Source organism: Cygnus atratus, chromosome 3, assembly GCF_013377495.2.
Source record: "Cygnus atratus isolate AKBS03 ecotype Queensland, Australia chromosome 3, CAtr_DNAZoo_HiC_assembly, whole genome shotgun sequence".
NCBI lineage: Eukaryota > Metazoa > Chordata > Aves > Anseriformes > Anatidae > Cygnus > Cygnus atratus.
The window spans coordinates 95348566-95375614 of record NC_066364.1 but is presented as its reverse complement, the minus strand read 5'-3'; the positions used below and the strand labels follow the sequence as shown (position 1 = coordinate 95375614).

The 27049-nt window shown below is 36.6% G+C and overlaps 1 protein-coding gene across 14 annotated transcripts in view; it reads left to right on the top strand.

Annotated features, from left to right (window-relative positions):
- The window catches only part of EML4 (EMAP like 4), a 158222-nt gene that overhangs the window by 113252 nt on the left and 17921 nt on the right, over positions 1 to 27049 (top strand). For all 14 annotated transcript variants that reach the window (XM_035564382.2, XM_035564365.2, XM_050709360.1 and 11 more), the window contains 11 exons: positions 7247 to 7370; positions 12189 to 12338; positions 13844 to 13913; positions 15180 to 15290; positions 17504 to 17599; positions 19788 to 19922; positions 20161 to 20296; positions 22091 to 22242; positions 23749 to 23874; positions 23993 to 24124; positions 24721 to 24788. In XM_035564382.2, coding sequence (XP_035420275.1) covers positions 7247 to 7370; positions 12189 to 12338; positions 13844 to 13913; positions 15180 to 15290; positions 17504 to 17599; positions 19788 to 19922; positions 20161 to 20296; positions 22091 to 22242; positions 23749 to 23874; positions 23993 to 24124; positions 24721 to 24788 — 1300 coding nt within the window. The remainder of the gene's footprint in view (positions 1 to 7246; positions 7371 to 12188; positions 12339 to 13843; positions 13914 to 15179; positions 15291 to 17503; positions 17600 to 19787; positions 19923 to 20160; positions 20297 to 22090; positions 22243 to 23748; positions 23875 to 23992; positions 24125 to 24720; positions 24789 to 27049) is intronic.

The following is a 27049-nucleotide window of genomic DNA, read 5'->3' as shown; positions in this document are numbered from 1 at the left end:
AGCTTGTGGGAGAGAAGCTATTTGTAGTATTAAAAAGCATATCTTCACCGGTCAAGCAGCTAGAACGTGAAGACAGATTAATAAATATACTCTGGATATGGTGGTTTATTGCATATTATTAGAGAGTTCTTCTTGGCCAAGCTAGTTGGAGATGTTTGAGGTTTTTCGTTTGCTTGTAATTTGCTTTGAGGTTAAGATTCAGATGATAAACACAAGTAGATCTGAGCTGCAGGTTTTGAGATGTGGGTTTTTGACGCATCAGTCCCTGTTGCTCTCCCATTGGCATTATTGAAAAATAGTCATTAATAGTTTGCAAGACGATCATATTAATGATTTTTTTAATAATTAAACTTAGATGAACAATTAATTTTATTTATCCGCTATTTATCTACTAGGTGTATGTATGTATACGTACACATGCATATATAAATAAAAAAGCAGCTGTATGCTCATTAGACTTCCTATTATGCGTAGCCTTGCTAGCCAAAGAGCAGTTAATTACAGCATAGACTTGCAGGGTTACCTCAGAGTCTGCCTAAGTAATGAGGAATAGTGATATAAAATTTGTTCTTCTAACATTTTCTCCAGTTTTCTTGTAAAAATCAGTAAGAGGTAATGAGGGCATCTCACACGCTTCTGGGAAACTACTGTATGTTCCTTGACGATTTCATTTTGAGGCATGTTTTTTGTAGGTCAGGATTTTGGTTTAGTTATGTCACTCTTCAAATTTCTGAAGGATATAAACATGCCTCCTGAATTGCTCTTCTCTGTAGATATTTCTTAGTTAATCTACAAAGATCTCTTTGATCTTTTTTCTCCTGTTTTTCAGTTCCTACTCATTTTCTGACTTATTTTCATCTGAAAACCTTCCATATTCCCCCCAGAATATGATTCACAAAGTAATAAATTGCTTAAGTGTAATTGCATGAGTCTTCCTGTTCTGACTTCATATAAGCACTGATTTCAACCTTTCAGATAGCTTGTATTGCCATATCTTGCATGTTTTACCAAGTTTCCCTGCATGCCAAGTAAATTCACTGGTTTACGGTGCCTGTCAGTGGAGATGCACTTGTTTGCTTGCAGATCAGGCAGGCTTCTCAGGTTCCCTCTCAGCAGCAGCACATTGTTTCATCAAGGTATTTATTCCTCTCTTTTCTAGCAGGCCATAAACTTTCAGAGAACCCTCAGTAGAGTAGATACTCTGGTTGCAAAAGTCTGTTTGCAGCCTGCTGGGACCTATTTGGCTTAGCGTTTACACTAATGAACTTAGCACAGGAAAGTAGGAGCATGGAGGAAATTTCACTGATGATGTGAAGCTGAGCAACCAAACTGATACGGTAGAGGCTGACAGTTTAATACAGTCAGACCTAGATGTTCCTGAGCCCTGGATTAGTATAAGACAAAATTAAATTATTCAAAGTGCAGGATCACATATGCAGGAGTTGCTAGCAACATTTTAGCTGTAAAAGCCTGTTAGGTTGTCTGCCAAAATGAAACGATGAGGAAGAGGGCTCTAATGTGCTAGTTAATCATGCAAAGACTGAACCACTTATTATGAAAATATAAATGCAATCCCAGGATGTACCAGAAGTAATTCTAATAGAGACGCACAGCCTTATGGAAAAAATAACGCATCAAAACCCTGGTAGGTTCTCCTCTGTAACACTGCATGCAGTTATTGCCACCCACATTCCTAAAAGGTAAATTTTGTGGCCACATGGTAACAGACTTAACGCTCGCCATGCAAAAGGACAGTTAAAGAACAGGATATTTTTACTTTTGCAAAAGGAAGGCTGTGAGGGAGAGCATGATTGTGGTTTTCATTGTCACCCGATGTACTTTTAGACAGCAGATACCTGTGCTGAAGTTAGCAGCCGTGCTACCACACAAAAAAATAAACAGCCTGACTGTGCTTTCTGAAGCAAGTGCTGGAGCACCCTGAATGTAAAAACCAGAGCAGAGGAGGTGGGGAGGGCACAAGGAGACATGTCATACGGGGTGGCACAGGGCTCATGTCACTGGCAGGGCTGGCCTTGGCTGTGGAGGCAGCTCCAGCTCCTGATGTGGCTTTGCAGAGCCTCGTGGGCTGACAGCACAGCTTTAGGTCTGCTCTCTCTGTGGAGTTGCAGGGCTCTGTCTTTGCATCGCTCTGCCTGAGCACCTTTGTGTGTTGGATCAAGCGTTCTTGCATCTTTGGGGCTGAGTTACTAATTTCCCCACACCTCTGGGGATCCCACAGGGGCCCGTGTGGAGTCTGCTTGGTCCAGCACAGCAAGAGGGCTCCCACGTGAGGCTCATATGCCTGAGCTGAGCCTGTGAGCAAAAACTGGCAGCGCTGGTCCTCTGTCCCCTGGCACTTGTGCAAAGACATTGTTGAGGCTCCAGAGGTGAATTATTGTGGAGCCAAGCGGAGTCTGGCAAGGGCTGTGAATTTGAGCTCAAAGCTTCACAAAAGCAGCTCCAGCTGTTCCCAGTGAAGTGTTGGCCCTTGAAGCCAGAGTGCTGCATCCACGTGATGCGGCCTTTTGTAGCAGCTCCGTGCTTGAGCTGTTCTTTGTCTGGTGTGGATAATCCACAGCACCTGGGTGTGCTGCCTGCAGAGCTGTAACTGTGTTTTTTAGGTGCATTTGATCCATATTTGAAAGGATTTATGGGACATCTGTGGTTGCAGGTTGATTTATTGAGCATAAAGGTCATTTCAGGTGTCCTCTTCTCCTCCCCCTGCCCCCAAAATGCTTCTGCACATTGGGTAGAGGGGTCTGAACATCTTTTCATCTGGAGCAGAGAATTTTTAGTTTGATACCTGTCATTTTCAGGCTGCTGGATAAGAGAAGTGTTGGATTATTATTTTTTTTCCCTCAAAGTTCCTTATAACTTCTTTCTCTCCCCCTAATACTCACTTGCCCACATTTCTATTATGAGATGGCAAAGACCCTTTACTTCCAAAGGTGAAGTGAGGAAAAAGGAATCTGACAGGGTGCTCTGTATCTGGAAACAGCGAGAATACAGGAAAGAAACAGTGTGATGCTCTTGAGTACGCAGTTGAGCTGGTAGGATATGAAAGAGTTAAATCTCTGGTTTTCTTAACTTGCATTTACAAGAATTTTGCCTTAGGCAATTAGTTTCTGTTGAAGAATGGTTTTGTTGATATGCTGCCATCATCTCTAGTATTTCAAAAGATTTTTACATTAATATTATATCTGCCCTACAGGTTATTCTGAAGAAAGGAAATTTACAGTCTTAGACAAAAACCTTTCAGTGGGTTGTCTGTCTGCTTTTTTCATCCTCCTTCTTCTGTAGGGAGAGGCTTAATCAAGTTATATCTAATCTATGTCTCTCTAACAAGTGTGTTAAACATGTATGTTCAAAGGTAATCTTGAATACACACAGCTAACTAATAAAGGCCAAAAATGTTCTTTCTTTAACAGGGAAGTTCAGAGAGCTGACTTGTATCTGACAGCACTGCAGTCTTTTCTCCAGGCTCCACAAGACCTCTTATCTTCTGACCAAAGACCTGACTAAATTCTTCTTAGACTCTCTTGTCCATAGGGTCCAACAGGTGCAACTGCCTCCATCCATACGCATTTCAGTTGCAGCTTGTCTCCGCTGTTCTAAGCAGCAATAAGAAATTTGAACCTAAATTAGGGGCATCATTTTGCACTGATTTTACGGAACTAGAAGTGCCAAGATGAGTGCTAAACTGAGAATTTGAATTGCAGAAGTGGGTGGTCTTTTTCAAATACCTTCAGGTTACATCATGTTTTAAGAGCATGAGCACCAGATTTTAGCAGAAAGGCCGTTATTGATAGATTACCCGTGGGTTTGGTAAAAATTTTTTTCTTTATAAAATACATACCATAAAATATTTTCATGGAAAAAATGAGACATACTTCTAATTTGGAATAATCATCTAAAAATCTCTGTCAGACTAGTTACAACACAGATTTTTCTTTTCTCAGCAATGTAATTAAGCAGTGCACATTTGGTAAAATAACTATTGTTTCTAAATTATCTACTGGGAACTGATTTTCTTTGTTCTTTGTTCTTTGATATTTGATCTGAGGCAAGTTTTCTACTGTTGTCAATGGACAGACTTACAGGGTTCTTGTTCAAAGGATCTGTATTTGTTCTTAGAAAGAAATGGGACAACTGTTTTTCATCTTCTTTGTATTTGTTCCTTTGATACTTAAATGGCTCAACTTCCATTGTATTGATATCCAAAATAAGGAAAAACCTTTACACTTGTGCTAGTTTTACATTGTTCCATTATTGCAATTTCTGCACAAGAAGTATTTTTTTTTAGCATGTGATCAATCTATTTATTTATTTCTTTTCAGTGGCTTTCAGTTTTATTTGGACTCTCACAGCGAAATTCACTTCTATTGCCTCCAGGGCAGAGTAAACCCACTACCAGGATCAAGAGAGATACAAAATTCAAGTAAAATTAGTTCTTGGTCTCAGAAGGTTGATTTGAGCATGCTAGAAGTAGAAAATGAGTCACACTAATCATATCCTTTAAGGCTGGGAACTCCATAAATTTGATAAACTGGAATCCACTTCATCAGTTAATTAAAAAAAAAAAAAAGTTTTATAGAAATCATTAAACATCAAGAAATTAAAATTACTATGCACTAAGAGCAAAAAACAAAAAGGTTTTGATAAATTAAGCCTTCTGTTTTGTTAAATCTTCAGAGTAAATATTGTGCATGTGATAGAGTACTTTTAACTAGCTTGTGTTCAGGTACACGGATTCGTTGACCTAATTAAAAGCATTCCATTGGAATGAATGAAATACTTGGATTGTAAATATAGAGTATGTTTCTAGTGTATATTTCTGTGCAACACTGCTTTGTGTCTTTGGTACAGTAAAATAGTCACAGGTATTTCCCCTCTGATTTTCTTCTGACTGTAGGTAAGACTTAAGAAAATATGTTTCTGTGATCTATTTCAAACTGAGAGAGGGTAGGGACCCTAGCTTAAGCTTGGTGAATATGTTTCTGATCTTAGTCACAACTTTGATTATTTATCAATCTTTACATCTTCTAAAATATTTTGATATGCAAGAGACTATTTTTGCCGTCATCACTGAAATTACCTGCTTTCTCTTGCCTTTTTAGATAATCCAAATTTGACATAAACTACTTGTGTTCAGTCTAGAATTCAATCAGAATAAGTCTGAGTTTCACATAATTTCAATTTTAGGTATTTCAGATGCAAAACATAGATTCCACATTCATACAATCTGTATAATAATCTTACAACTTAATTCAGGAAATATTTACAAGCATTAGCTGGACATTTACAGGACGTTTGTCTCATGTTTGTCTTTTGAAAGAAATATAAAAACAATTGTTTAAAGATCTTAATTTTAGAGCTCAATATTATTCATATCAAATGTGATTAGACATTTCTTCATACTTTCAAGCTAATTCACAGCTATTCTAATCCAGTCTTAGTCAACTATTTATGCTTTGGTTTGAAACTCTTTAATTCTCTATGCTATGGTTTTCAAGTCCTTACTCCAAAAAATCAAATAAAAAGTTCAAGGTTCACAGCAGAGTATTATAATACTTCAGGTTTGTGATATTAGTTACATTAACAACGGATACTAGTCAGTAAAGAAGCTGAAGTCTGATTTAAAAACAAACAAAAAAAACACGATGCAAAATTAATGAAATACTTAGATCCCTCTTAATCAGTGCTTTTTTGAAATGCAGCTCCTGTGTCAGTAGAGTTGGAACTGTTGGCACTAATTCTTGTTTATTTGAGGCCTGATTTAACTGTGTCACAATGCTGTTTTTGGTGCATGGGTGGAGTGTAAAGACCCTTAAAAGCCTTCAAAGGTTTTATTTGTGGGTGGGTTTTTTTTGGTCTTTTGAAGTTAGAAAAATCATTTCTGTCACAGTGTGGAAGGAAAACTCTTGTAGGACAGGACCTCATTATACTAGTTAGAGCTGTTCCTTAAATCTAGATGAGTTACCTTCCAACGACTAGCTATTGTGTTTGACCAAGCCACTGAGCTACTCTGTAATTAGTTTTCTCTGGTGGAAAAAAATCTGATGTTCCTTGGAAAGGAACTTCTAAAGACTTGTAAAGTGTACAGGTGCCCAGATAAATGTGCATATTTTTTCACAACTGAAGACAGTGTTAGAGCTGGAGTCATCTGTTGCATCCTTCCATCCTTTAGGATACGGTGCAATATGCAATGGGATACAATTTAAATGATTTTAATAAATTCATAATTCAGGTTAGTTTATTAGTTCATAAATTTCGGATTGTATGCATCAGCAAAGCTTTTGATGCTTTTTCTTGCACCATTCTTGTGTCTTAGTTGGGCTGTCAGTTTGGATGAGTGGGCAGCTCAGTGGGTAAAAGACACAGTTGGATGGTTGGCCTCAGAGGTTGTGGGTTTTGGGTCCTGCTCTACCTTGTGGCCAGTAGGTAACAAGTGGAGTCTGCAGGGACCTGTCCCGAACCTGTCCTGTTCAAAAACTTTTGCAGTGACCTGCAGCAGGCAACACAGTGCATGCAAATTTACAGATGGCAGCAGACAGGGGGACATGGGCAGGCTGGAGGAGTGGTGGGCCTGCAGGAACTTCACAAAACAGCAAGAACAAATGCCAAGTCCTGCTCATGGGAAAGAAGAGCCCCTGGCAGGGATGCAGGCTGGGAACAAAGGGGCTGGGGGTAGAGCAACTCTGTGGGAAAGGCCTTGGGGGTGCTGGCAGGCTGCAAGGTGCCCAGAGAGGCTGTGCTATCTCCATCCTTGGAGCTTGGCAAGACTGAACCAGACAAAATCCCGAGCGTTCCTGTTGGACCTAGTGGCTGAGCCTGCTTTGAGCCAGCAGTAGGACTTAAAGATGTCCTGAGGTCCCCGTTCAACCTGAAATATCATATCCTGTGATTTCATGATAATTTATTTATTCAATTTCATATTTTAATTTAGATTTAAAATTTACCTTTGCTCTTTAATTTACATGTCTAAAATGTTACAGGCCTAATCTATTCAGAGAGTTACCTTAAATTCAGCTAGCACTTACTGTGCCTGTGTTTGTGTGTGTGTGTGTGTGTGCATGTTGTTTTAGTGTTCAGTTAAAAAAAAGTCTCAGCCTTAACCAAGTTCACATTTCAAAAATAATTGTTATATCACAAATATTATTTGCATCTCTGTGCTAATTACTAGTTTCTTTTGTGCTCATTTCTTGTGTAAACTTGTATATGATTAATATACTTTTTGTTTCAACAGAGGGAGAATATATCAAGATGTTCATGCGGGGTCGACCAATCACAATGTTCATTCCTTCTGATGTAGAAAACTATGATGATATTAGGACAGAGCTGCCTCCTGAGAAGTTAAAACTGGAGTGGGTGTATCCTTGATATCAGTAACTATTTATTTTTTAATGTTTTTTGTCTTGCCATGCCGTTCTTCTCTTTATCAGCCTTGTGTCTTCTCTGTTCAGTGACAATTTACTTGGGAGGGGAATATTAACAGGAGAAAAAAAAAACAACGCACAGAAGTGCAATTCTTTGCACTACTTCTGTTTTGGCTCTGAAATGAAGTGGTTGATTTCTTGGACAGTCATTTACATTAAATATATTAAATAAATCAAATATATCATATGAAGAGGTGAGTTGGTATGTGGCTGACGGCAGTTCTTCAGACTTAGTAGATCAGAAGTTCATAAGAGACATGCTTCTGCACACATTTGGGTCTTCCCATCACCCCCCCTCATCTCTGCAGATTCTTCCTGTGAGCTGCAATTATATAATTTTTTTAGTCCTCCTGTAAAATAGCAGGTCTAGACAGCACTCGAATTGGTGTAATAATCCCAGGTTTGATCCTTCTGATCTTGCTAAAAGCAAGAAGATTTTTATAAACATTGATGATGCGCTGTCATATATCAGGATATGTGTACAGACAGGGTCTCCCCATACCTCCATTCGTGTATGTGCATAAGGCATGTATTTTAAGCCACCCTTTGTTACTCAGTTAAGGAAAGACGATTTCTCTATTATTTTCTCTGCTTTTATTAACTTTTAGATGTTTGAAATCAATGATATTGTGTATTCAGTTATGAAAAAGCAGCTGTGGAGCTAGCATCCTCTGAACTTTGGAGACAGATTGTGAAAGCTTAGACCATAAAAGAGGAATGTTTTATTTTAAAAGTCTGGTTGGAAAGAAAACTGAGCTCTTACTCAGGCTTTGCAAAGTTGTGGTGATCTTCTTTGCTACTGTCACCACTGTTGGGTGCTGATGCTGGCACTATATGACTATGAAGTAATGGGTTGGGTCAGTTGCTGATCTGGCTGAAATGCAATCTTTTTTTGTGGAGTTAACTTTCAGCAGGATCAACTCATTAATTTGATTTTTCCCACAAACATGCAAGGGCTAGGATCAACACACTAGAGGAAGGGCCAACCTACTGTTTCAGCAGCGGTGAGGAGTTTGGACTGATGAAAACTGATCATGAAATCATACCCTCAGTTAAGTAGGTGCAAATCCCTCTGTGGACACATTTATTTAATGTCCAAGGACCTTGAGTTCAGGTTAAATCAGTTTCCTGCTGTGGGCTAATTAAAGTGAAATAAATCTAGTCTAAACAAATTGTCCACATGTTTTTGGAATCTGTTTAAGGAAATGTCATTCTAAATCAGACTGCTATATTTCTGGCTATAGGATATCTTTTGGATATAACGTTGAAGAAAACAATGAGGAAAAAGCAGTAAAATTTCTGAGGGAGTACTGCTGATCCATATGACATTGAACAAAATTGGCCTTCAGTTTTGGAGACATGAAGTTCCAGCAGCAGATCATGTACTTTGTGTACAGGCTTAGAAAAGCTGAGAAATCTGCAAGCCAGCCATAACTGCCAAATGTAATGGCAGATTGAAGATTGTACACTTTATTAACAAGGTATGGGGACAGTGATTCACAGAGTGTTTTAATAATGTCAGTGTTTTGCAACTGAAAGGTTAATGGAGTGTTGAATAATTCAATTGGTAAGCTTTGTTTTGAAGACCTTTTAATTCTCCAGCAATTGCCTTCTGGATGGTTGTTTATAATTGGGCTTTCCTTTGATATTACCATCCTGGAGGATGCTATTTACAGGCTAGCTGATGAACCATGAGGATAAACAACTTCAAGGCAAGAACAGAGGCAAAAGATTGTGTGGTAGGGCTTTTTGGTCTTTGTTGTTGTGTGGGGAGGTGGGGGTGGAATTGTTCTTTTTAGATGAGCTGTGTTCTGTGGGTGTTTTCAACGACTGATACCTGGTACTGTAGATTCAACAGAACACACTTTGCTTTTGTCTGCCCTGCAGATTACTGACAATTAAAGAAATGCCTAAACAGCTTGGCAAGATGAAGTAGTTCATGGGGAAATCTGAGCTGACTGTCTCTGGTTCTTGAGTGATTTCATGTAAATTTAGTTTGAGTATCCCTGCTTTGCAGTGCAATCTTGCTTACTGCACTTCAGAACTGGTTAAAGAATATCAGGCATTCCTACTAAGAGGGAAATGGGCTGCTCTAGAAGCTACAGAGATCACTGTCAGTGCTGCTGTTGATAGGCAATGACTTTTTAGCCTCTTTCTTCCAGTGTAAAGTAGCTCAGTTTCTACAGGGAATTTCTGACTTCCCTTTATAAGCTTATTTTTAACACTGGTGCTCTTCTTTCTAAGAATAATTCAAGTCAGTGGTATGATACTATTGAATGCTGTTGTACAGCAGATCACTTTCCATGGGGGCCTTGGCTATTTTTACCCTATTAAAAATAAAACAAACAAACAAACCAAACTAAAAGCTGTTAAGTATATCTTTTTTTTGGTGACAAAACAGTCCAAACCTTCACGATACTAAGACTGAATTTCCTTCAGCCTCATTGAAACATGTCTTACTGAAAGATAAACATTGAAATTTAGTGGAAATTAAGCATCAAAGTTGTATTGCTGTTTTTCCTGCAGAGGGATGATCCATCATTGTATTAATGTATCTCTGCTCTCTCGTTCTGAGAGTGTGGAGAAGGAAAGAGCTGCTGTGGAATAGCAACACCTCTTGTTTTCTCTCAAGATGCCTGGGATGGAGCATGAAGAAAGCAAAAAATTCTCTCACAAAATAGGTTGTTGCTTTAAATGCTCCTAGAAAATGCAGCCACTCTTTGGTACATTGTTATGTAGGAGGGTGAAGGAAAGGAACGGACTGAGAAAACATAACTGTTTTTTTCAGGCTCATGAATGCCAGAGCTTAACAGAGGGTGCCAAAATATGTAGCCGTAGCTTCACATGGTGAACATCTGAGATGAAAGGATGGATGTTCAAAGATGACAATCACAAGAAATCCATATCAATACATTGCCTATTATATACAGCAGATCAACAGCATCTGCCTTTCTCCTCTGAGATGCTATTTAGAATAGTGTTCTTCATGCTTCTGTATAGAAATAATATTTTCATTGGTTTATAGCCCATCATTTCTGAAAGTTCACTGGTCTGGTTTATTTGTTCCCCTTTTGTAAAGGGCCATTCTAGAGGGTTTTTTTTTTTTTTGTTCCACTGGTGTTTGAAAGAGGAGAGGAAAATTTAGTGTGAAGGTAAATACTGATAAAGGAGAAACTGAAGCATCCTTTTTCCTGCTCTCAGCATTGTGTTGTATCACCATTTCTCTTCACATCATTTGTTAAGCAAGCTTAGCTTCAGAGGAGCCATTGTGTTCTTCTGTAGTAAAGGGAAGACAGCAAGATAGAAATCTGTTTTCTTTTCCTTACTCTAAAAAGACTTCATTGATAACTGAATGCAGTGTCCCTCTTTGAACCACTATTTATTTACATTATTTAATGAACATGTTTAATTTTGCAAGTGTTCTTGTGGTACAGTAGTCTTGTAGTTTGATGGGCTACAGGGACTACATCCCTGTAGTTTCAGGAACTACAAAAGAGGAAAGACCTGTATTAGCTATTCATGTTGTGGGGCATTTTTTGGATGTAGAGGGTGGCATTGAGTGGTATTTTTGTTAGAGAAGTAGTCCTTGTCCGAGAACAGAGGCCAGACTGTCAAGCAAGGAGATTTTGGTTTAAATACTCCCAAACCTGCGCTACTGTACCTACTTTTAATTATGAGAGGGCCAGCTTAACCCACCCAGCTTTCTCTGTGTTGGTCTTTTACTTCATCCTGTCTATCTCATTAACCAAGACCTTGGAATCCTTTACCTGAAGTTGCTAAAGGCATCTCCTGCTGTTCTAGGTATATTAGTTGGTACTAAAGTGGGAACCTCTCTCTGAAGAGTTCAGGACATAATGAGAAAATTTTATATATATATATAATTTATATATATATATATATATGTATTTAAGGCTTCAAAGCTGCTGTTCAAGTCCGAGTGTTGATTTTGCTAGTAAACAGTGACGCTGAAACTGAAAAACAGGTAGACAGCCACATTAATAGTCTAGATGAAGAAAATCACACCAGCTTCAAAGTAATATCAAGATACAGTTACATCTGATCAGTGCTAAACCATGTTTTGATTGCAGTGCATATAAAACTTCTGAATGTTGTTAGTGTCATGGTAGTTATACAGGTTTTCTACAAGAATCATCCCTTTTATGTATTTTGGGTAGTTTGAGGTAGATTATTTTTCCCTGTGTCAGTTCATTTTGAGATTTGTTTGCTTTAAAAATACTCTAAAATGTTCTTAAGAACTATTTCCTGGACTTGGCAGCTGCTGTGCTGAAGCTTGCCTTTTTCTGAAGGGCGTTAGGAATTTTCACACGCTTGTTTTGAAAGGCCAGACAAAACCAATATGCTGGTCCCTGGCATAGAGTTGTCCAAGCTCTGTTACTGTAAAAGATATACAGCCTGTACCGTGACGTCTTGCTGTTACCTGATGAAAATTCATATTAAGGATTTTTATAAAGTGACACAGCTACGTTTGTTTTACCTGAGTGTGCATTATATGTTTTATTTTTCCATCAATGAATATCACTTTAAGTGGATTGGTTTTCTGAAGTCTGATCATATTCTTATTTTTTTAAAACTGTTACTGAAATTGTGCTGTAATTTCAGAGGAAAACATAAAGGGCACTTCATGGCATGAGAGCTCCCCAGGAATCCTTTCAAAATTTGTTGGAATTTTTCTGTGTGTGTGATATACAGTGATTATGAAAGCCTTGACTCTAAAAATATATAAATGTATAGATATGGGTATCGTGGAAGAGATTGTCGAGCCAATGTTTACCTCCTTCCTACCGGAGAAATTGTATATTTCATAGCATCAGTGGTGGTACTATTTAACTATGAGGAGAGAACTCAGCGACACTACCTGGGTCATACGGACTGCGTTAAATGGTTAGTATAAAACATTTGTGTGTGTGTGTGTGTGTGTCATAATTCAGGAATGTATTTATTTTTAAAATTTTCTCACTGTATCTATGATCTCCTTAATGTCATCATGATTGTAGTTATTTTCTGTTTCAACAGTCCCTGTAGATATCACTGTAGTAAGTGCCTTAGAAATGAATGGTTATATAACAGTCCACATTAGCTTAGGTTTTCTGGTTTAAATATAAAATTCGATACATAGATACCGTAGGATTGCCAGATTAGAGACAGGATAAATTATTCTAAATAGATGTCCCAATAATTAAAAATGGTCATCAGCCTAATTCTAGATCAGGGATTTAAAGGCAATATGGCAAAGGTGTAGACTTAAAGGAGAATTAGAAAACCAAATGTAAGACTAAGCAGTAATTTTCTCATTTTTTAAATGGATGCCCCATCCAAGTATTAAGACCATCTGAGATATGAGAGAGACGCTTGAAAACAAAACATAAAAACAGGAAAATTGAAGCCAACATCATTGTTGGTGCAAACGTTCGTCACTTTACAATGTTAGTCTTAAGAGTAGCGTAGGGCTTTGATTTTAAGGCAAATAGACTCCTTGCTGTACCTGAATGGAAGAAAGGAGTTGCTCCCTAAACCTCTTTTCTCCTGGCTCTGCTTTGATAACTGTAATTCCTTCCTATGGGAGTAATGCTATTAGTCTTGTATTCTTCATGTTCATTCAAGAAACTCGACTGAATTGTAAACATTTTGGTGCTCATCACTCTGACTTCTTCAGCCCTCCTCCACTGCTCCCCCTTGCCTGTTTCTTTTTGTTGTTGTTGTTTTTTCACCTTTTAATATTACAGAGAAAGCAAATGAGAAGGCTAGTCAAAAAATAAGTAGGAGTAAGAGGACATAGACTTTGAAATTACAGTATCTGTTTTTTCACATGGTCTTCAAAACAAAAGCAGATTTTGACTTACGCTAAGAGTGCACCATACTGGAGATTTTCATTAGTACAATTATATCAGTAACTCATTTCAAGATTCAAGGGGCAGTAAGCCCTGACTCCTGGGTGCACATGCCCTCAGCCATCTTTTCAACTGTTTTTGCTCAGGTTCATGCTATCTCTTGATTTAGGCATGAAGTATGCTCTAGTGCTTATAAACATGGCAAATAATAATGTCTTGGAAGTTCAACATGGGATGTTGTTGTTTTGTTACAGTGGACTCCCAGTATAGTGCAAACCTGAGATTTATTTGTCTGAGCACATGTGAAGGTGGCTCTTCTGGCACTCCTGGTTGTGTGCCTGCAGCCAGTGTAAAAACCTGATCAACCCATCAGGATTTTGCAGTATAATATGCCATGAAATGGTCTGTCAAGGAACGCATTCAAGCTGTCTCATTAAAAGTGGGATCTAGGATCATAAGCGTCTTCCTGGGCTTCTGTTGAAAAACAAAAGAAAAAAAAAACTTCCAGTTTTCAAGGCCAATGACAGCAAAAGCAAGTCATATTTCTGTCTGTCTTAGTCTTGCAGTTCATCCAGACAAAATTAGAATTGCAACAGGACAGTTAGCTGGAGTGGATAAAGATGGAAGGGTAAGTAATAGAGCTGTCGAGCAGTAGTGTCTTGTTCTTAAAATCAGGAAATTTTGTTTCGTTTTGTTTTTGTGTGTGTGTTGTTTTTTTTTAATTTCATCATCACCTTCTTTTTGCAGTTATTTTTGTAATACATTGCATATACTGAGATATTGTGCTGTTTCTAAGGTAACAATAGTATCTCTAGCAAAAGATAGTACCGTGGAAGCACTCAACCATATATCAAAAAGAGTAGAGGCTCATAATCTTTTGTCTGAGAAACTCATTTTTAATTCTGCAAGCAAATCTGGACCTTGTAATTGATTTATAAGGCCATATCATTTCTGTCACATATTTTTCAATAACTTCCCAGAGGAAAGCGAGTCCCCAGTACAGTGGGTCTGTGTACTCCTAAGGCTTCATGGGAAAGGAAACCAACTTTGGGAGTCTGTGGAAGGTGTACCAAGCTGCCCTACAAACTTGCTCAGCTGAGGACAAGCATAGTTAAATGCTCTTGTCCCTGGCTGTTGTTAAACTCTATCACAATTTGAATAATGGGATTATCTTCCTGAACTTACAGATGGAGGGAAAAAAAAAATCAGATACTTCGAAGTGCAGAAACATGTTAACTACAACTTTTTCTCAGGTGTTTAACTTAATGTCTTATTTTCCACTGAGCATTTGTTTAATCATGTTACGATTTTTTTTTTTAATGGTGAATGCTGTCCTTAAGACAATTTAATTCCCACTGCATTTATAATTGTTTCACATTTATGCAGCTAACTTGCTTTGGGATAGCACTTGGATGAAATATTGCCATGGAGGTTTTCATTCGCTGGTTATGGTTAGATGACTCAGTGCACCAGCATTGTTTTTTGGGCGTGTGGTTTGTTTGTTGTTTTTTTTTTTTTAGTATTATTTTTTGCATACTTTTATGTTTTAAAAAATAGGGTTTGATCACCTGTTGCAATTGCTGTGTGAGATTTTTAGGTCTGGGGTTTGAAATGCAAGATGACTTCTATTTTTGTTCAATGGTTTGAATTGGGCTGAGATTTATTTGCACAGCTAGCAAATGCCTTCTTGATGTATGCAGCTTGCACGTGGTGGGCAGAAACCATCTTGACTCTTGCCTTTTGAGGTTCAAAATACAATCCAGCAGCAGCATCAACAGAGGTCATCTGCATTTCAGTCCACAGTTTGCAGTTTGGGTAGCTTGACATAACTTTAAGCCTGTGTTTGACACTTTTGCCACTGGTGACACCCATTTGTCCTGTTGCTTTTGCGCAGCCCTTGCAGCCCCATGTTAGAGTGTGGGACTCGGTGAGCCTGGTGACGCTGCAGGTTATCGGCCTGGGGACTTTTGAGCGTGGAGTGGGGTGCCTGGATTTTTCAAAAGCGGTAAGACGGATGCTGCTACCTGGTGTTTTACCTCAGTTATCCGACCCTGTGTCAACTGGCAAGTCTCTCAACTGAGATTTCTGAATACGATTGCCTACCTGACCTGCTTTGGTACTAAAAGTGTGTCAGTAAAGTTTATGCATACTTTATAAAAACAGCTGACAGCAAGTGAGGTGGAAAAACAGGAAATTGCAGATGTAAAGTTGTGGCAACAAACTAGCACTGTATATAAATAGCAGACACAGAAATACCTTGACTAGAAATTGAAATCTGTGCTGGGTTTGGTGGGGAAGGGGAGATTTTGTTTATTTAGATGTTAAAAACAAGTTTGTTACTGAGGTTCATAAAGACATTTTAGTAAGTTTTAATGGAAAGGGTAACTTTTCTGTTTGCACAACTGGAATAGGTTTTTATGCACCAACAGGAAACTTAAATAAATAAATAAATAAAAATCTTGTGCCATTTTCATAAAAGTATAGTTTATTCAACTCATGCTTCTTAATTTTGCATAGAATAAAAAATAGAAGTCTTGTCACTGAGCCCACAAAATTTATCAGAAGTAGTAGTAGTAAACAGAAATGTGTTGTTTGGCACTGATAAAATTCTAATGTCAAAATTGCTGCTGAGTTTATTTTGTGTAAAAAACATGTATTTTAATATTTAAGCTACCTTTGTGCTTTTGCCAAAACATTAAGACGTATCAGAACTCTTGAAAACCCACACTGTGATTGTTGCATACAAGAATGCAAGTGGCAGAAAATAAATGTATCCAAAAAAAAAAAAAAAGAAAAAGAAATCTGCTGTATTGTGCTTATAGAGAAATTGAAGCACAGAACAATTAAGGTGGGAAGGGACCTCTGGAGATAACTAATCCAGGGCAGACTGCTTTGGACTGTACAGTTGTGTTTTGAGCTTCTCCAGGGAAAACCTGTTGAAAATAAATGCTTATGCTCCCCTGCTGCAGTTTCACTAAACTTTGAAACATTACTTAGTTATGTATGGATATTGACTTCCAGGATATAAACTTATTTATAGATAGGGTGTAGCATAAATAAAATAATGTGAGAGAAACACTGTGATTCCTATTGCTGTAGCAAATCAGGAAATTTTTAAACTCAGGTTTCTTTTAAGATGAATAAATGCATGTTCCACCACTTAAAAATTAAAAATAATAATTAAAAAAAAAAACACTAAGGAATTCTTTTGAACATTGTATTCTAGTTTTTATTAGACTGAAGGTTGAATGTGAAGTATCTAGAACTGTTTTTAATCACATAATCCCACTAACCTATGCAAGAACTGTTTATATCACCAATACTGTCTCAAGGTTTTTTTCCACTTAATTGGAAAGTATGTTTGCATATTGCTGCTCATAATAGTGTTAGTATTTGGGAATAGAAATTTCAGCCACCTCTATTTTCATAATCTATTAGAGAATGCAGGCTGAACTGCAAGAATGAACTTTAAAATAAATAAGGCCTCTACCAAAACTTTCTACAAATGTCCTTGAAACAACTGGTTCGTGCAAGTATGTGTTGCTGTGAATAAGTATGTTTTTGTTCTAAGAATCTGTCTATTCCTTTAATTCTACATAGCTACGTTTTCTGTTTTGTTGTAGAATTTTTTAAAATAAGACATTTCAGTTATTTAATACAGAAGATGCCAGCCTTCTTGCTTCTGTAAACATCTTTTTATTCAGAAAGTGTTACCCTTGCTCCAGTTTTACCAACTACGTAATGAAACTGCTTGGCACTTAATGTTCTGTGAGGGGAAAAAAAATGAGATGTCCTTTCAAAATGTTAGTATTGCAAAGTTGTGTGTATGTGACAGTGACATTTAAGAAAGAAAACCACAAGCAGAACTGTGTGTTCTGGGACCTGAGGAAAAACAAAGTATTTGCAGACTAGAAAAAGGAATAAACACGCTACTAGCATGATAATACAAGAGAAAAGAAAGGAGGGGGAAAAAAAAGAGAGAGAGAGAGAGAGATTTGGGTATCTTTAAAGCTTTCCTAGAATATTTTTTGAAGCATGGTGATATGTGGTGAGATTACGCAAAAATATGTCTTACCTCTAAGAAAAAAGGAAATCCCTTTAAAAGGAGTTGCTAAATTTATATTTGTACTTTTGTGTCTTTTAAATATTACTGCCATGCCCCTTTTCTGAACGGGGCTTAATAGTTCTTTTTCAGCACCTCATTTCTTTTTCCTTTAGGATTCTGGTACTCATTTGTGCGTAATTGATGACTCTAATGAGCATATGCTCACTGTGTGGGATTGGCAGAAGAAATCAAAAGTAGCAGAAATAAAGGTAAATATTGCACAAATACCTATTCTAAAATGCAGATGCTTTCATTCACAAAAATATAATGATTTTGTGAGACACAAACTTGATTTTACATGGAAACAATTGTGTAATTCTGCTGGGTTGTATAAGGGCACAAAAGAAATGTATTCTTAATTTGTGTTCTGGAAGGGTTTTGAATACTTATAATTTAATTTTACTCTTCCCTAAGGACCAATCCAAATAAAGTAATTCTCTAACATTTTCCTAATTTAAAAAAAATAAAAAATCCTGGACGCTTTAAGGAGCTGAAGTGATGGTTCAACCTGTAATTGTTAATTTTATATATATATACACACACTAACACACACACACTTCTAGACATTCCTTATTTTCATTTTTGTCTGAATCAAATTCCAGACATTGATTCTTGGTATATGTACTTTTGTAGATTGCAGTCTGATCTGCTTTCCAGTTTTCTTTATAAACTTTGAAATTTCTGATCAGAGAGAAGTGTTCAGAGGTGTTTCAGTCATTTTTGGTGTAGTTTATACCACTGGAAACATCCAATCCAGTAATAATTTGCTTTCGAACTCCATGTTTTCTGACAATGTTGCTCAACTTTTTACAGTATCAAGCATCTGCTTGATATATATACAGCATCGGATATATGGATGTGGAGCTATTTTTTTAAAAATTTATTTTTTAATCGTGAGTCAGTAATGGAAGACTCTACAAGCATATATGTCTATATGATTACAAATTTGCAATTCCAAATAATAAGATCAGAACTTTTTGACCCATTTTTTCTTAAATCATGTTGACTCATAATAAATATACACTGTTCTATAAGTTTTAATGATAATTCTGTGTCAGCTTTTTAAATTTATTTTATTTCCTTGCTGATATTTATTATGAAACTATTTGCAATATTCTTTATATTTCCTATTTTATTGACATCATATTTGGACTCTTCAGGGAGTTAGTTCCTTGGCATTTCAGAATCAGCTAAAACCAATTCAGCAAGGACAACTTGCCCTTCAGTTATTCATGTTTAGGACTTGATCTTATACTATCTTAAGCACCTTTGACAACAGCTGGGTTTGTTGTGAGGAGGGAGTTTCCTCCCTTGACCTACTGTGCAGAACAGAAGCCTTTTCTCAGCTGAATTAGGTTAAATTTTTCAGTCCTTAGTTTCCATATGATTTTTGGATGCAGTAGATCAACTCATGTCGAGGAAAATGTGTGTGTGAAGCATAATTCAATGAATACAGCCATCAAGAAAAAATGAAATTTAAGAAGGTTGTTTTCTTAAAGTGAGCCAAAAATGGTGGAGTGGGAAAGGGCAAAGCTTCTGTACTCCTGCAGGTGCTGATTCAACAATACTTAAGTGTACTCCTTGAAAGTGTGTCCTTAAATCACATAGACATAAATGGGCATTGATGCCTTTACTTAAATGTTTTGTACAATAACTGCCTCCAGGAAATGATCTTCATTGACAGTTTTGTTGAATTTACTTTAGTAGTGAGATAAATGACAGGTTAACTTGTTTGTAAAATTTATTGGTGAGGGATAAAATATCCACTGATGTATTAATAATTCAGTAAAAGTACATGCAGCCAGTAAAAATATAAAGGTGGGACTCTGTATTTCAGAGTTTTGATTTGTGGGGGCTTTTTTTTTTCTTCTTCTTCTTTCTTCCTGAGGAGAAAAGAAGGTGAGAGGAAGATTTTTTATTGAATTTCAGAAAGAGAATGATGGATATAATCCTGGTATGCTAGGATTTTCTGAGTTGCTTCTATCACAGTTTTATTACCCAGAATAACAAACTAGTCTAGTACAGAAACTAAGCAGGGTGTTCAACCCAAAAAAGTCTTTTTAATATTTCATTCACTTCACATGGCCAAAGTCTTAGCTATTACAGAAAGCAAAAGCTTTTGCAATTTAGAATGTGTTTAAAACTGTACTTTTACTGAAGTTTTATTAGCAATTAAAAAAAAACAAACACCTTATGAATATGGGGAAAAGCAATAGTTAAATGATATGTGCAGTCATTCAGACAGTCAATTTAGCAGGGAACACTTAGGGATTTTTGTATACATACAACATCCTGTGTAGTTCCTCCTATCTTTGTTCTGAAACTTGTGATTTTACATGAGTTTCTAGTAAAATTAGAATATGAACATCTGAATAAATATTATTTCTGTTATTTCAGACTACAAATGAAGTTGTTCTTGCTGTGGAATTCCATCCAACTGATGCAAATACCATAATAACGTGTGGCAAATCTCATATATTTTTTTGGACCTGGAGTGGCAATTCATTATCAAGAAAGCAAGGGATATTTGGGGTAAGAATGTCTTGATATGAGGTCAGTTTTAAATCAGTGGAATGATCTGTTCATGCTATCTACAAATTTGCTCCGTCGTCACCTTATACTGTTTGAGCAGAGAGATAAACAAACAACAACCCCCCCCAAAAAAAAGATAAAATTCTCTTTGTGTTTTCAGGGTTATATGGGAATGGATATGTTATTATAACTACTTAGAATACAAGCAATTATCCCTTTCTTCTTTATTTTGTTTCAGAAATATGAAAAACCCAAATTTGTTCAGTGTTTGGCTTTTTTGGGGAATGGTGATGTGCTCACTGGAGACTCAGGTGGGATAATACTTATATGGGGCAAAACTACTGTAGAATCTACTCCAGGAAAAGGACCTAAAGGTAGGATACATTCACAGTTAATTGCAGATTGGACTGTCTGTAGAAGACAAACATAAAGAATTGCATTAGAAAAGTAATAGGAAAAAAGACTTGGCTGTGCACGTAGACTTCTTGTATTAACAACTGGTACTAAATTCCTTCAGGTCTCATGAATTTGGTGACTTAAACACAATCTAGAGTTTATCATTAATTTATGAGACTGTGCCTGAAGTGAATGAAAACTAGTTTATCTAAATGTTTTGCATTTTAAAATTGTGAAGTTAATCAGATTTCCTTTCATCCTGTGATTTGAAAAAGGCTGTGCAGGCTAAATTTGCTTCTTAAGACTTAATGTTGTACTATGCTTGGTCTCAGGAGAATATTGTTAAGAGGACTTGTGCATGAAGGGAAAATGTAATTTACATCTATACCAATTATGCAAATAAGAGTATCTAGTTGAGACAGTGCATAAGTCCTGGCTATAAAATATAACTTAAAACCCATTTTATTTGCACTTTGAGTTAAGCTTACTCTTTATGGCAAAGGTTTTGTAGAAAAGAAAGAAAAAACTATTAGTTACTAAACTTATGCAGACCTGGCACAGCTGAGCCCTAAGGTAACTTACAAATTCAAGGATAATTTATTTTACTTGGCAGCTATTTCAAACACACTGGTTTAAATTGGTATGCCAGGAAAACATTCATGTAAAAAGCAAATATTTAAAGGTAAGTCTGTTTTTGTAGGTAGATTTTTTTTTTTGCTTTCAAGCTAACTGCAATGGAAAAGTAATTTAACAAATTGGCTGATGTTAAATTTTGAGGCTCTTCTTATGCAAAATAGCATTTTACCTGTATAATCCTAAAAGTTAACAAATAGAACATTTATTACATCAGTGTAACTGAATATGGGATCTTTTCTTTGGTTCATCACATTAGAATTAGTCACAGGACTTATCTCAAACTTTTTCACAAAGTGAGAGCATGCCAACTTCAACTGACTTAAGCTGTAGGCATAGTCAGCTTAATTCAGTTGGCATTTATTTGGGTGGTGTTTAGAGTTTTCCTGTGATTGCTGCTTGTATGTATGCAAATCTTCAAAGCCCCAGAATCTTGCTTTATTAAAACACAGTTTTCTGCAGCAATTCTTTTCAAATACAGACACAATTGGGATGCAAAAGGTTTTCTTTTAATACGTTTTGTTATTCAATTTTCCTCTCCGTCATTCTTTCAAGTATTTTCCTCAGGGTAGGCTACTATATTGATAGATGCCAAATGCTGTTTTATTATTTTTAAGTGAGACAACATCAAGTGTCAGTTATTAGAATCATGCATCCTGGAACCTTTCCTTTAAATAATTTACTTTTTCCCCCTTTTTTATCCCCATGAGACTTCAGACAAGTCTTTGAGTTTCTTTTAACAAAATAACTTTAATTCTTTTCTAATGATTGTTTGCTAAATATTTTTCAACACTTAAAGACAGTTTTCCTTGCATCTGAAAAAATTGTGTTCCCTTGGATAGCAGAAAATTTCAAGTATTTTGCAAATAATTGTTCTTGCCTTCACAAGTTTTAGGGCAGTCAATCTCAAAAAAGTTTCTCTTGAAAAGGGAGGCCTTTTGTTTTATCCCTTTATCCTGTAAGAAAACACTACCACCTTGTGTTTGCAGTACTAATGCAATACTAATAGCCCGACAGTGCAATTGTAATTATTGGTTGTACACTGCTACTTTATTCTTATGCCAAAATGCACAGTTTCTTGTAAACCTCAGGTGAAAAAGCAAGTAGTGTTCTGTATTATTTTCTCTTCATGCATACAGGAGTATATCAGATAAGCAGACAAATCAAGGCTCATGATGGCAGTGTATTTACCCTGTGTCAGATGAGGAATGGAATGCTGCTAACAGGAGGTGGGAAAGACCGAAAGATCATCCTGTGGGATCATGATTTGAATCCCGAAAGGGAAATTGAGGTAAGAAGGCAAGAATGACAAAGAAATTGCATTTTCAAGGTATGACTAGGAAGCCTGAGCCCTCCCCACTCCTTGGAGTATCAGTATTTAGGATGACAGAGTATCTTCTGGTTTCTGTCTTTTAGTTTCTGTCTTTTAAGTAGATGAGGGTGTTTTATAATAAGTGTATCAATTTTCAGCCTTGAAATAAACCCATATGGGGTTTTTCTTTTCTCCTTCCTTAGTTTCTTTTATTCACCCATTTTTTGAGGATTGTCGTTAATTTGTTCATGTTTTTTTAAGTTTGTCTGTCTGGACAGAGGCGATGTTACCAAGATTTTATTTTCATATAGAATTTTTGACATTATATAGAAATACCAGTAGGATATATATGGCTACTCTGCAAAAATTAGTTAGGTTGAGGAACTTCTCTTGACTTTATCTTAAAAACAGGTATTCAGTAAAGATGTATGTCTCTGATTTGGCGGTATGACAGTGATGGGGATGAACTGGAAAAAAATATATATTTTGGAATTGAAAATGCTTATTTCGTCCTCACAATAAGATGGCCTTTTGAAATAGTGTGTTCTTAAAGAGTTTTTCTAGTAGTAGTTTACTCCACTTGTGTCCATTTCTAGAAACATTTAGATCGAACTTAGCACATAAGTAAAAGAGTTTGTTACTATCTTGAGTCCAGCATTGACCTTTACAAAGCCTGGCTGAGAGTAAGTCCATGTTGTGTTACCCTGTACAGCTCTTAGGCTTTAGTAACACACTATTCACATCAGTGTCTCTGTTTTCTTTTTTAAATGTGTTATGTTAAACCTAATTTTTTATGTTGAGAAATATTACCAGAGCCCTGGTATATAGCTTTGTGAACAATTATAATGATTTTTCTATCCTATGTGGCTAATGTTAAAGTTAGCATGTTTTCTAAAGCAAAATCATTTAGAAAAACAAATAAATGTATGCTGTAAAGTAGAGCACTGTATTAGAATTCAAGCATGCAATAGGCAAACTCAATAAAACTTGGAGTCATTGCTGACATAAGGCATATGAACATTTACTTAAGGTTAATCAGGAAGCATTAAGAAAATCAGGAAGCATTTACTGTGGGCTACAAGATCCTTCTTAATTTTCACAATGTGTTTTGAAAAGTAAACAGGAACTAAATATATATTATTCGTATCCTTATATGATGAGTTGTAAGAATGTGGAGTACATTTATTTGGTGTGTTTTGTTTAAAAATCCGTGGAACTCATTTTGTATTTTTTTCCTACTAATACCTATTAAAATGGCATAATTCTGATTGTTTTGGAGAGAGGTCATGTTGTATATGCCTGTACTGAACAAATAAATGAGGTAAGTTTTGGGTCAAGTCCTGATCTATTGTATGTGTGATTAGATTATTCCTTTGTGCTGTGAGAAGTGCAGTTCTGGTACTGTTGTTGTGCGCTATTTATAGACTTCAAAATTAGTGCCTATTAAGATACGTGATGTGGCTTTATAAACGTTTCTCTTCCTAGGTTCCTGATCAATATGGAACAATCAGAGCAGTAGCAGAAGGAAAAGCAGATCAATTTTTAGTGGGTACTTCACGAAACTTTGTTTTGCGGGGAACATTTAATGATGGTTTCCTAGTAGAGGTACAGGTGAGTACACTGATTTTTTTTGAATGCTTACTCAAAATTGTTAGAGCTTCCCTGATGGTGTGCTAATTTGAGACTCTTTATGTTATTTATTATTAACTCACATACGTGTTCTTTACAGGGTCATACAGATGAACTCTGGGGACTGGCATCGCATCCTTTCAAGGACTTATTTTTAACATGTGCTCAAGATAGGCAAGTTTGTATGTGGAACTCTGTGGACCACACACTGGAATGGACCAGGCTGCTAGATGTATGTCAACCCTTTAACATTAAATATAAAGCTGGAAAATAGGAAGAAGCATTAATTATCTGAAGCGCCCTTGCCCTGTGTCATTGAGAGATGCAAAAATCCTGAAACTATGGCATATAAAAGCTATTCAGAAGCTTTGATAAGCTTAACACAGCTCTTGAGATGTTGTATATACTATTATCTGATTATCATTGTCCAATGCCATTCTAGCAATCCAAGTCAGGATAAAACTCCAAGTCATTTGTACTTGTTACAGTTTAGCTTTTTTTCCCAATTATTCAATCTGTCTGCAGAGGTCGTCATGCAGATGTGAAAGATATGGCTTCAGAAGTCCTTCTTTATTGTCATTGTTTGTATCTTATTTTGACTAATTCTGTCCAGTTGTACAAGGAAAAGCATATTTTTACACAGAATTTCAGCTTTTTACTTATGAGAAGATCATGTAGTACATCAGTGATAGGTTAAAAAAAAAAATCTGTGGATTGCAAGTGTGCTAGCTAAGTAGATTTTCTTTTGTCAATTCATGTTAGGGTTTTAGGGTAGCTTTGGTGTGTAAAGTGGACAGGAAAATAACATGTACATGCCTCCTTATTTAGGAACCGGGGCACTGCGCTGACTTCCATCCCAGCGGAGCGGTGGTTGCAATAGGAACGCACTCGGGAAGGTAACAGTGCATCAGCTGAGTTGTGATGATCAAAAGTTTAAAGGAGATGTTTTGATACTATGATTCTTGTATATTGGCATGTATATATCTTTTGGTTTTTATTCTTTTGCATAAAGTTAACAAACGTGAAAAGTTGGGGGAGAGGGGCAGATCTTTCTTATAGGGATGAGATGGAGACAGCTGATGTTTTTCTTTTTTCTTTTTTTTTTGTGTGTGTGTGTGCTGGGAGGGTTTCACGAGCACTCCTTTCTGACTTTACTAGGTATCATATATTTTATCGTGTGCGTGTATAACATCAGTTTTTAAGACAGGTACAGTACAGATCTTTCTCCCTTCCAAATCAAACACATATGCAACCTGTTAAATTGACATAGGCAAATGAACAGGCTGTAGTATTCTGCTTTTGTGTAAGAGAGAGGTTAATATGGCACATAGCTCAATAGTACTTGATTACAGCAGTTCATTTTCATCCTAAAATTTTTGCATATTATTTCAAAGCTATCAAAGCACAAGCCAAGTCCTCTAACTCAGGCTTCTTCTAGTGGTAGAAAAAAATTTGTCTCAATTCATATCCAAACTCTCTCTGGCTTGGTATCGTCTGTCATGAAAGGAGTTCCATGTGATGGATTCTTAGCAAGTATCAACTGAAAGGAAATAAATGAAAAGAAATGATATTCATAGCATTAGGAAGGTTGGAGGAGCAGCTAGGAAATTTTTATTCTATTTCTTATTCATATATTGGTAAAATAACGTGTAGTACATGTAAGAAAATTGTTTTATTTTTGTGTTAAATCTGCCCCCTAGATTTTTTTTTTTTTATATACATAACAACATGCCTAAAAACCATTTAAGGTTTGGTTTTAAAAACTGCTAAGCATGTGCAATACCCTTTAGCTTTCCTGGAAAAACCTAAATGTTAAATATTTTTCAAGGTGTTTCTTTATCCAAGATGATGATGCAGTCTGCACTAAATACATTACATATAAAATCAGGTTAGAAAACCTAGTGTACCCTCCCAAGAAGAATCTTGCTGAGCTCTTGTACATTTGATTTCCACATTGTGCCTTTCAATATTTTCACCTCTTTCTAATTAGAGCATTAAACTGAGTAAGTGTTTCTACTTTCATTAAACAGAGCAGCAGATACTGGCATAATAGAACTCGAGACAGGAAAAAAAAAAAAGGTCAAGCCACATTTCTTGGTAGCTACTAGGCATTTTTGAAATTACATCAAAGCACAATCAAGGCATATTGAGTGGTCAGAGCATGCAGTCTGGTGTTTGCTTTTGACTGAGTTTTATATTTTTTTTCCTCTCAGAGAGTTTAACATTACTTTTTCAATTCAGCAGTTTTCAATTTAAATTCTTCTTTTAAAAAGAAAAATTACTCGAGGCAACCCACTTACACTGTATTGGATAAGTTTATGTTGATGGCCCTGGTTTTTTTTTGTGTGTTATTTTTGTTGGTGATGGTGGTGGTGGCTTTTTTACCAAGTTCTTAGAACTAAGCAGTTATGTTTTTACTGTTCTGTTTTATTGTGTTCTGAAATTGCATGATTCGATTATAGGTTTGATACATAAACTGAATTGAACTGGGGTCTGGTAAGTGCACAAGTGGATGAGAAATAGATGGAGTTGTGAATCTAGATAAACAGAACAGTTTTAGATTTACTGACTAACCGAAGGCTAGTGCTTTCTGCGCCAAATAATCCAGTCTAAGGGAGGCATTTCCCAGAGGAATGAGGTTGCGTGATAAATTTTGATTACCTCAGGAGAGAAAAGAATCAGGCCTTTAACAAGTCATTTAATAACTTACTTGATTTATAGCCCCAAGCACATAAAGCAAATGTTAAATGAGTCTAATTTGTTTAGGATTCAATAAACCCAAACCTTGGCTGTGTGTGTCATTGCGTCTCTAGTGCTGCTTTGCTTCATGCACAGAGGTCAGTGAGGCAGGGATAAGGAATGGGAGCACTGACAAGGTTGCGTTTGATGAGTAAAATTGTGACATCGGAAGAAAACTGAATTTTCTGCCTCTTCCCATTCTTGCCCGCAGTTTCATGGCAGTGTGTTTTTATCAGGCTGACACGTCATGTTTCTGGATTGGTTTTCACATACTGCTTCCCATGAAGAGTATTTCAGTATCATTTTGCTTTTTTTGGGCTGTCTGCAAATGATCTGCTGCAGGTTTTGTTCCTACTTCTTTAAATACCTGCTGCATGTCTGGTCATCGTTTGTCAGTGACTAAGCCTGGTTGGAGAGA